We start from the raw sequence: 9,885 nt of genomic DNA on the forward strand, positions 1-9,885 counted from the left end.
CCAGGAGGGAAGAAGAAGGAGGAGGGAGGAGGAGGAAGAGGAAGGAGCGGGAAGAAGGAGGAGAGAGGAAGGTGGAAGAAGAGGTGGTAGTCCTGGGGTGACAGTCAGTCAGTCCCGGGTTCCATTGATGAGCCCGACTGCCGACGGGAAAGAGCTTTTGGTGTGGCGGGTGGTCTTTGTCCTGATGGACCGCAGCCTCCTCCCAGAGGGGAGGGACTCGAACAGGGAGTGTCCAGGGTGGGAGGGTCAGCGACAATCTTTCTGGCCCGCTTCAGTGACCTGGAAGTGAACAGGACCTGGAGGGAAGGCAGATTGCAGCCGATAACCCTCTCGGCCGAGCGGATGATGCTCTGCAGCCTGCGCTTGTCTTTGGCTGTGGCTGCAGGGTGCCAGACGGTGATGGAGGAGCAGATGATGGACTCAACGATGGCCGTAGAATTGTACCATCATCTTCCTGGCAGGTTGAATTTCCTCAGCTGCCTCAGGAAGAACATCCTCTGCTGGGCCTTCTTGGTGATGGAGCCGATGTTCAGCTCCCACTTGAGGTCCTGGGTGATGATGGAGCCCAGGAAGCGGAAGGACTCCACAGCGTCGACGGGGGAGTCACACAGGATGAGAGGGGCGGGTGGGGCTGCATTCCTCCTGAAATCCACAACCATCTTCACTGTCTTTAGTGTGTTGAGCTTCTGGTTGTTCTTGCTGCACCAGGTCACCAGGTGGTCAGTCTCCCACCTGTGGCGGTCTCGTCCCCACCAGAGATGAGTCCAATGAGGGTGGTGTCATCCGCGAACTTTAGGAGCTTGACGGACTGGTGACTGGAGGTGCAGCTGTTGGTGTACAGGGAGAACAGCAGAGGTGTGAGAACACAGCCTTGGGGGAACCCGTGCTGGTGGTCCGGGAGCCTGAGACGTGTTTCCCCAGCCTCACGTGCTGCTTCCTGTCGGTCAGGAAGTCTGTGATCCACCTGCAGGTGGAGTCGGGCACGTGCAGCTGGGAGAGCTTGTCCTGCAGCAGGGACGGGATGATTGTATTGAAAGCAGAGCTGAAGTCCACAAACAGGATCCTGGCGTAGGTTCCTGGGGAGTCCAGATGCTGGAGGATGTAGTGAAGGGCCATGTTGACTGTGTCGTCTGCAGACCTGTTGGCTCTGTGGGCGAACTGCAGGGGTCCAGGAGTGGGTCGGTGATGGTCTTGAGGTGTGACAGGACCAAGCGTTCAAAGGACTTCATGACCACAGAGGTCAGGGCGACGGGCCTGTAGTCATTGAGTCCTGTGATCTTGGGTTTTTTTGGGACGGGGATGATGGTGGAGGCCTTGAAGCAGGCTGGAACGTGGCATGTCTCCAGGGAGGTGTTGAAGATGTCGGTGAACACCGGAGACAGCTGGTCAGCACAGTGCTTCAGGGTGGAGGGAGACGGAGTCCGGGCCCGCTGCTTATGGGGTTCTGCTTTTTGAACAGCCTGTTGACGTCTCTCTCCAGGATGACGAGGGGCGTCGCTGAGTTGATGGAGGGTGCTCCAGAGGTGTGAGCCCCTGATGGGCTGGGGAGGTGGGCTGATGGTCTGTGGCTTGTTGATGGGGCTGTGGGGATTGTCTCAGGACTGCTCCATTGTCTTTCAAAGCGGTAGAACTCATTGAGCTCGTCTGCCAGAAGCACATTGTTCATGGAGTGGGGTGATTTGGGCTTGTAGTTGGTGATCTGCCTGAGCCCTCTCCAGACAGAAGCAGAGTCGTTTGCTGAGAGCTGCTGTTGCAGTTTCTCAGAGTACAGTCGTTTAGCATCTCTCACCGCCTTGCTAAACCTGTATTTTGACTCTGTGTACAGGTCCTTGTCCCCACTCCTGAATGCCTGGTCCTTCTGCAGTCTTAGCTTCCTGAGCTCCGCTGTGAACCAGGGTTTGTCGTTGTTATAACTCACCCTGGAGCTGGATGGAATACAGCTGTCCTCACAGAAGCTGATGTAGGAAGTTACAGCCTCTGTGTACTCATCCAGGCTGTTGGTAGCAGTCCTGAAGACATCCCAGTCAGTACAGTCCAAGCACGCCCGTAGATCCTCCAGAGCCTCACTGGTCCACTTATACTTATACTTATACAACTATACTTATACAACTATACTTCTACCTGTACAACTATACAACTATACTTATACCTATACAACTATACTTATACAACTATACAACTATACTTATACAACTATACTTATACTTTTACAACTATACTTATACAACTATACTTATACCTGTACAACTATACAACTATACTTATACTTTTACAACTATACTTATACAACTATACAACTATACTGATACAACTATACTTATACCTATACAACTATACTTATACAACTATACAACTGTACTTATACTTATACAACTATACTTATACTTTTACAACTATACTTATACCTATACAACTATACTTATACAACTATACTTATACTTATACAACTATACTTATACTTTTACAACTATACTTATACAACTATACTTATACTTATATAACTACACTTATACTTATACAACTATACTTATACTTTTACAACTATAGAACTATACTTATACTTTTACAACTATACTTACATCTATACAACTATACTTATACTTTTACAACTATACTTATACCTATACAACTATACTTATACACTTATACTTTTACAACTATACTTATACAACTATACTTATACTTTTACAACTATACTTATACAACTATACTTATACCTATACAACTATACTTATACCTATACAACTATACTTATACTTATACAACTATACTTATACCTATACAACTATACTTATACAACTATACTTATACCTATACAACTATACTTATACTTATACAACTATACAACTATACTTATACCTATACAATTATACTTATACAACTATACTTATACAACTATACTTATACCTATACAACTATACTTATACTTATACAACTATACAACAATACTTATACAACTATACTTATACCTATACAACCACAGTTATACTGGTACAACCAGCATCCGACCAGAACTCATGTACAAGAACCGCCTCCAGACATCCGACACCAGGAGCTTTATTTCAACATCTTCACATCTAAACACATCCAATCAAAATCAAGTATTAGACCTCTACTGATCACTGAGCTCCGTCAGCAGGAACAATCAACATCAAAGTATCTCTGATTATCTCTAATGAATCAGATGTTAAAGAATCACTTCACATCAGGAAGTCCTGGTCCATGGTCTCAGGTTCCTCTGGTCCTAGACCTGGACCGTCAGGGTGGTTCCTCTGGTCCTAGACCTGGACCGACCAGGGGCTGAAGGTACCAGGTTCTGCAGGAGGACACTGGAGGACAGGGGCGTGTTAACTGGGTCTCTAGGTCCAGTTCAAGTAAACAGGCGTTTATAGTATAAACATTACTTTATATTAAGCTACTGGAATCACACACAGTTTTCCCAGAATGCACCATGTCTCTGGTCCTACCAGTCGGGTGAAGCGGTCGCTGCAGGCGTTGCGGATCCTCTCGCAGGAGGCGGGGCTGTCCAGCCGGAAGGCGCCGCGGAGGCCCTCCTGGCTGCGGGCGGCGCCGACGGCGTCCTTGATGGCAAAGAAGTTGGCGGCGGCCAGAAAGAGAGGCGGCTCGCCGACGGCCTGCAGGGACACACAGGATCAGAGCACTGGTCTACAGGGGCCCGCGGGCCATGGTTCTGGAGGGTTCTGGAGGGCCACCTTGGAGGCGTAGATGGCCTTGTCGTTGGGCGCGTCCCGGAGCAGCGACACGGTGAGCTGGCTGGGGATGTCGCCGAAACCCGGGATCTTATAAGCACCAGGACCCCGAGTGAGGAGGACCCCCTGGGGGGAATAACGGAGCTCCTCCATGGTGAAGAGTCCCAGACCCTGCATGAAGGCCCCTTCCACCTGAGGACACACAGCACCCTCAGACCTGCAGGGGGCGCTACAGGAGCGCCGCCTCACGGCGAGGACCGCTCACCTGGCCGATGTCGATGGCCGGGTTGAGGCTGCGGCCCACGTCCATCACGATGGTGCTGCTCAGGTTCTACGGCACAGAACACGTGTTAGTCCTCATGTCCTGGTCTTGACCCTCGGGGGACACCGTCCTCACCTTGTGGGCTCCGGTCAGGCAGTCCACCTCCACCTCGGAGCACGCCACCCCGCAGCTGAAGTAGTTGAACACTCGGCCCGAGTTTGACTCAAAGTCGTAGCCCAGGTCTGGAGTCCTGCTCAGAACCACCAGGGTGAGACTCCTTCTTGGATGTTCTGGAGGACCTCCTGAGGGAGACTCACCTGTAGAAGCCGTTGGCGCTGAGGTTGACCCGGTCGAAGTACGCTGCTGTCACCTGGACCGGAGAGACCGCTTAGTCCTGACTCGCGGTCTTAAAGACCAGCAACATATCCTCAACACCCCGCTCACCCAGTCTTCCCATGATCCTTTGGGGTTCCTGGTCTTGTAGGGCTCCAGGCGCCCCACGAGGACCTCACAGGCGTTCTGCACGGCGGCCCCGTTGAGGTCCGAGGAGGCGGAGGCGGCGGTGGGGCTGGTGTTGGGCACCGTGTTGGTGCTGGTCTCTGAGATGTGGATCTTGGAACAGGGAATACCCAGAACCCTGCTGGCCACCTGGAACCACAACACAGGTGTGTGAGGACAGGGAGTCCCCCAAGGTCTCATCCTGGGCCCCTTGCCTTTCAGAGCCGGCCAATCAGCAGCCACCACGGCTGTTACAGCCCCGTGTGCCTCAAGCTGCAGCTCCTCTAATGGCCACCAGGTGGAGTCATGTTTACTTAATTCAATGGAAAACAAATCGACAATTTGGGCCAAATGAATGAGGTCCACATGGTGGTCCGGTTCTGGTACCTGGACCATCTTGGTGTGGAGTCCTTGTCCCATCTCCGTCCCTCCGTGGGTCAACAGAACCGAGCCGTCGGTGTAGATGTGGACCAGAGCGCCGGCCTGAAGAGCATCCAGGTCAGAGAACAGGAGTAGACATCACAGGAGTAGACATCACAGGAGTAGACATCACAGGTGTAGACATCACAGGTGTAGACATCACAGGAGTAGACATCACAGGTGTAGACATCACAGGAGTAGACATCACAGGAGTAGACATCACAGGAGTAGACATCACAGGAGTAGACATCACAGGTGTAGACATCACAGGAGTAGACATCACAGGTGTAGACATCACAGGAGTAGACATCACAGGTGTAGACATCACAGGTGTAGACATCACAGGTGTAGACATCACAGGAGTAGACATCACAGGAGTAGACATCACAGGTGTAGACATCACAGGAGTAGACATCACAGGTGTAGACATCACAGGTGTAGACATCACAGGTGTAGACATCACAGGTGTAGACATCACAGGAGTAGACATCACAGGTGTAGACATCACAGGTGTAGACATCACAGGTGTAGACATCACAGGTGTAGACATCACAGGAGTAGACATCACAGGTGTAGACATCACAGGTGTAGACATCACAGGAGTAGACATCACAGGTGTAGACATCACAGGTGTAGACATCACAGGTGTAGACATCACAGGAGTAGACATCACAGGTGTAGACATCACAGGTGTAGACATCACAGGAGTAGACATCACAGGAGTAGACATCACAGGTGTAGACATCACAGGAGTAGACATCACAGGTGTAGACATCACAGGTGTAGACATCACAGGAGTAGACATCACAGGTGTAGACATCACAGGAGTAGACATCACAGGTGTAGACATCACAGGTGTAGACATCACAGGAGTAGACATCACAGGTGTAGACATCACAGGAGTAGACATCACAGGTGTAGACATCACAGGTGTAGACATCACAGGAGTAGACATCACAGGTGTAGACATCACAGGAGTAGACATCACAGGTGTAGACATCACAGGAGTAGACATCACAGGTGTAGACATCACAGGAGTAGACATCACAGGAGTAGACATCACAGGTGTAGACATCACAGGTGTAGACATCACAGGAGTAGACATCACAGGAGTAGACATCACAGGTGTAGACATCACAGGAGTAGACATCACAGGTGTAGACATCACAGGAGTAGACATCACAGGAGTAGACATCACAGGAGTAGACATCACAGGAGTAGACATCACAGGTGTAGACATCACAGGAGTAGACATCACAGGAGTAGACATCACAGGAGTAGACATCACAGGTGTAGACATCACAGGTGTAGACATCACAGGAGTAGACATCACAGGAGTAGACATCACAGGTGTAGACATCACAGGTGTAGATGCTCACCTGGTTGAGGAAGGCCGCCGTGAAGCTGATGCCGAACTTGGTGGGCAGGATGGCGAGGCCCCGCTTGGTCCAGCGGTTCTCCCTGACAGGAAACACAAAGTCATCAGCTGTTCTTTGGGTCTCCACCGGGGACCTGGACCTGCAGCCTACCTGTTGTACAGGTCCACGGCGGCCCGGCGCTGATGGTACCCGGAGCGGGTCAGGCACTCGGCCCAGCAGCGGTCCAGAGTGACGTGGGTCAGGATCTGGTTGTAGGGCGTCGCCTCGCCTTCCAGGTACAGGTTCAGCCGGCGCACCTGAGGACACGAGGAGGAGGCTCACCTGGAGGCAGCCTCCTCTCCTCCCTCCTCCTCACCTCCTACCCCCTCCTGCTCCTCCTCCTCCCCCCCCCCTCCCTCCTCCTCCTCCTCTCTCCTCCCTCCTCCTCTCTCCTCCCTCCTCCCTCCTCCTCCCTCCTCCCTCCTCCCTCCTCCTCCTCCTCCTCCTCACCTCCTCAGCGGGCCGGTCCAGGGTCAGGGCCAGGTCAGTGATCCAGACCTCGGCCAGCATCATGCCCTGAGGGCCCCCGAAGCCCCTGAAGGCCGTGTTGGAGGGCAGGTTGGTCCGGCACAGGAAGCCACGGCCGCGGACGCTGGCCACGCGGTACGAGTTCTCCATGTGGAACAGGGCGCGCTCCATGACCTTCAGAGGGCACAAGGTCAGGGGGCGCGCCATGACCTTCAGAGGACACAAGGTCAGGGGGCGCTCCATGACCTTCAGAGGGCACAAGGTCAGGGCGCGCTCCATGACCTTCAGAGGGCACAAGGTCAGGGGGCGCTCCATGACCTTCAGAGGGCACAAGGTCAGGGGGCGCTCCATGACCTTCAGAGGGCACAAGGTCAGGGGGCGCTCCATGACCTTCAGAGGGCACAAGGTCAGGGGGCGCGCCATGACCTTCAGAGGACACAAGGTCAGGGGGCGCTCCATGACCTTCAGAGGTCACAAGGTCAGGGGGCGCTCCATGACCTTCAGAGGACACAAGGTCAGGGGGCGCTCCATGACCTTCAGAGGGCACAAGGTCAGGGGGCGCGCCATGACCTTCAGAGGACACAAGGTCAGGGGGCGCTCCATGACCTTCAGAGGTCACAAGGTCAGGGGGCGCTCCATGACCTTCAGAGGACACAAGGTCAGGGGGCGCTCCATGACCTTCAGAGGGCACAAGGTCAGGGGGCGCTCCATGACCTTCAGAGGGCACAAGGTCAGTGTGGTTGTCATGACGACGCTCACCGACAGAGAGAGGTCCATGGAGTTGCCCGCGTTGCTGTAGTACGACACGTCCAGGGCCACCACCTTACCGCTGGCCAGGTAACCCACCTAGAGGGGGGGGACAAGATGGGATAACTTCTCTAACCAGTTAACTTCTCTAACCGGGTAACTTCTCTAACCGGGTAACTTCTCTAACTGGGTAACTTCTCTAACCGGGTAACTTCTCTCACCGGGTAACTTCTCTAACTGGGTAACTTCTCTAACCGGGTAACTTCTCTAACCGGGTAACTTCTCTAACCAGGTAACTTCTCTAACCAGGTACCTTCTCTAACCAGGTACCTTCTCTAACCAGGTAACTTCTCTAACCAGGTAACTTCTCTAACCGGGTAACTTCTCTAACCGGGTAACTTCTGTCACCAGGTAACTTCTCTAACCAGGTACCTTCTCTAACCAGGTAACTTCTCTAACCGGGTAACTTCTATAACCAGGTACCTTCTCTAACCAGGTACCTTCTCTAACCAGGTAACTTCTCTAACCAGGTACCTTCTCTAACCAGGTAACTTCTCTAACCGGGTAACTTCTCTAACCGGGTAACTTCTCTAACCGGGTATCTTCTCTAACCAGGTAACTTCTCTAACCAGGTAACTTCTATAACCAGGTAACTTCTATCACCGGGTAACTTCTCTAACCGGGTAACTTCTCGAACCGGGTAAATTCTATAACCGGGTAACTTATATAACCAGGTAACTTCTAGAACCTGGTAACTTCTCTAACCAGGTAACTTCTCTAACCAGGTAACTTCTCTAACCAGGTAACTTCTATAACCAGGTAACTTCTCTAACCAGGTACCTTCTCTAACCAGGTAACTTCTCTAACCAGGTAACTTCTCTAACCAGGTACCTTCTCTAACCAGGTAACTTCTATAACCAGGTAACTTCTCTAACCAGGTACCTTCTCTAACCAGGTACCTTCTATAACCAGGTAACTTCTATAACCAGATAACTTCTATAACCAGGTAACTCACCTTGTATTTGCCGTAGAAGGGGTGTCGGCCCCCCGTCACCAGCATGTCCTCGTCCCGGTCCAGCATGCACCTGACGGGCCTCTTCAGCCTATCAGAAGGCAGAACACACTTAGACACACACACACTTAGACACACACACACACACATACTTGTTGGCTGCCACGGCGACCACGGTGGACAGCAGGGTGGTGCGGGTCTCCTTCCCCCCGAAGCCTCCGCCCATCCTCTTCACCCGCACCACCACCCTGTTGGCCGGCACGCCCAGCGCCTTGGCCACCAGCGCCTGGCAGACAGGGGGAAGGGCCCAGTTACACATGTACCTGTGTCGGGGGCGGTTACCTGAGGTTACCTGTGGTTACCTGAGGTTACCTGTGTGGTTACCTGTGGTTACCTGAGGTTACCTGTGTGGTTACCTGTTGTTACCTGTGTGGTTACCTGTGGTTACCTGTGTGGTTACCTGAAGTTACCTGTGTGGTTACCTGTGGGGTTACCTGAGGTTACCTGTGGTTACCTGTGTGGTTACCTGAAGTTACCTGTGTGGTTACCTGTGTGGTTACCTGAAGTTACCTGTGTGGTTACCTGAGGTTACCTATGGTTACCTGTGGTTACGTGAGGTTACCTGTGGTTACCTGTGGGGTTACCTGAGGTTACCTGTGTGGTTACCTGAAGTTACCTGTGTGGTTACCTGTGGGGTTACCTGAGGTTACCTGTGGTTACCTGTGTGGTTACCTGAAGTTACCTGTGTGGTTACCTGAGGTTACCTATGGTTACCTGTGGTTACGTGAGGTTACCTGTGGTTACGTGAGGTTACCTGTGTTTTGGTGGCAGACTGAGTGGAAACAAAGAGCTCCATCTCTCCGTCTTCTCCTCGGGGGACAGCCAGCGTGACGTTGGTCTCCAGGTAGAAGTGCTCCTGACCTCCCATGTGCATCTCACCTGTCAGGTAATCAATAATCAGTCCTCCGCCTGACCAGGTGCACTCAGCAGAAGCCCCCCCCCCCCCTCCTCACCCTCCAGGACCCCGTCAGCCTGCTTGAAGCCGGCCTCCAGGTCTCCACTCTGCAGGGTTCTGATTGGCTGGTAGAAAGACTGGGCGGCGATGGCCTCCTGTCAATCACACGCCTCCAGGTGAGCTGGCCCACCAGTAGATCAATGGGGCCCAGGTGAGCTGGTCTCACCTGGATGGTGACCACGGGCGGCAGCTCCTCATACTGGACCCGGACGGCCTTGGCGGCCCTCTGGGCATGAAGCTGCGTGTCGGCCACCACGGCGCCGATGATGTGGCCGACGCACGTCACCTGCAGGGGGAGGGGCACGGTCAGCCCGGGGGAGCCTCCCGATTGGCCG

The 9,885-nt window shown here is 52.7% G+C and overlaps 1 protein-coding gene across 1 annotated transcript in view; it reads right to left on the bottom strand.

Moving 5' to 3' along the window:
- Window positions 1–3,041: 3,041 nt before the first annotated feature.
- xdh (xanthine dehydrogenase) overlaps window positions 3,042–9,885 on the bottom strand; it is a 9,971-nt gene continuing 3,127 nt past the window's right edge. Inside the window, exons 7-23 of the mRNA XM_056431231.1 lie at window positions 9,717–9,885; window positions 9,549–9,645; window positions 9,350–9,474; window positions 8,688–8,821; window positions 8,539–8,626; window positions 7,536–7,622; window positions 6,759–6,950; window positions 6,420–6,565; window positions 6,270–6,351; window positions 4,858–4,953; window positions 4,417–4,620; window positions 4,290–4,342; window positions 4,108–4,222; window positions 3,976–4,041; window positions 3,714–3,902; window positions 3,468–3,635; window positions 3,042–3,329 (exon numbers count right to left, since the gene is read on the bottom strand). The exon at window positions 9,717–9,885 is cut by the window's right edge and continues 144 nt beyond it. Of these exons, the coding sequence (XP_056287206.1) occupies window positions 3,279–3,329; window positions 3,468–3,635; window positions 3,714–3,902; window positions 3,976–4,041; window positions 4,108–4,222; window positions 4,290–4,342; window positions 4,417–4,620; window positions 4,858–4,953; window positions 6,270–6,351; window positions 6,420–6,565; window positions 6,759–6,950; window positions 7,536–7,622; window positions 8,539–8,626; window positions 8,688–8,821; window positions 9,350–9,474; window positions 9,549–9,645; window positions 9,717–9,885 (2,062 nt within the window). The 3' untranslated portion in view covers window positions 3,042–3,278. The remainder of the gene's footprint in view (window positions 3,330–3,467; window positions 3,636–3,713; window positions 3,903–3,975; window positions 4,042–4,107; window positions 4,223–4,289; window positions 4,343–4,416; window positions 4,621–4,857; window positions 4,954–6,269; window positions 6,352–6,419; window positions 6,566–6,758; window positions 6,951–7,535; window positions 7,623–8,538; window positions 8,627–8,687; window positions 8,822–9,349; window positions 9,475–9,548; window positions 9,646–9,716) is intronic.

This window comes from Pseudoliparis swirei, chromosome 14 (genome assembly GCF_029220125.1).
Source record: "Pseudoliparis swirei isolate HS2019 ecotype Mariana Trench chromosome 14, NWPU_hadal_v1, whole genome shotgun sequence".
Taxonomy (NCBI): Eukaryota; Metazoa; Chordata; class Actinopteri; order Perciformes; family Liparidae; genus Pseudoliparis; species Pseudoliparis swirei.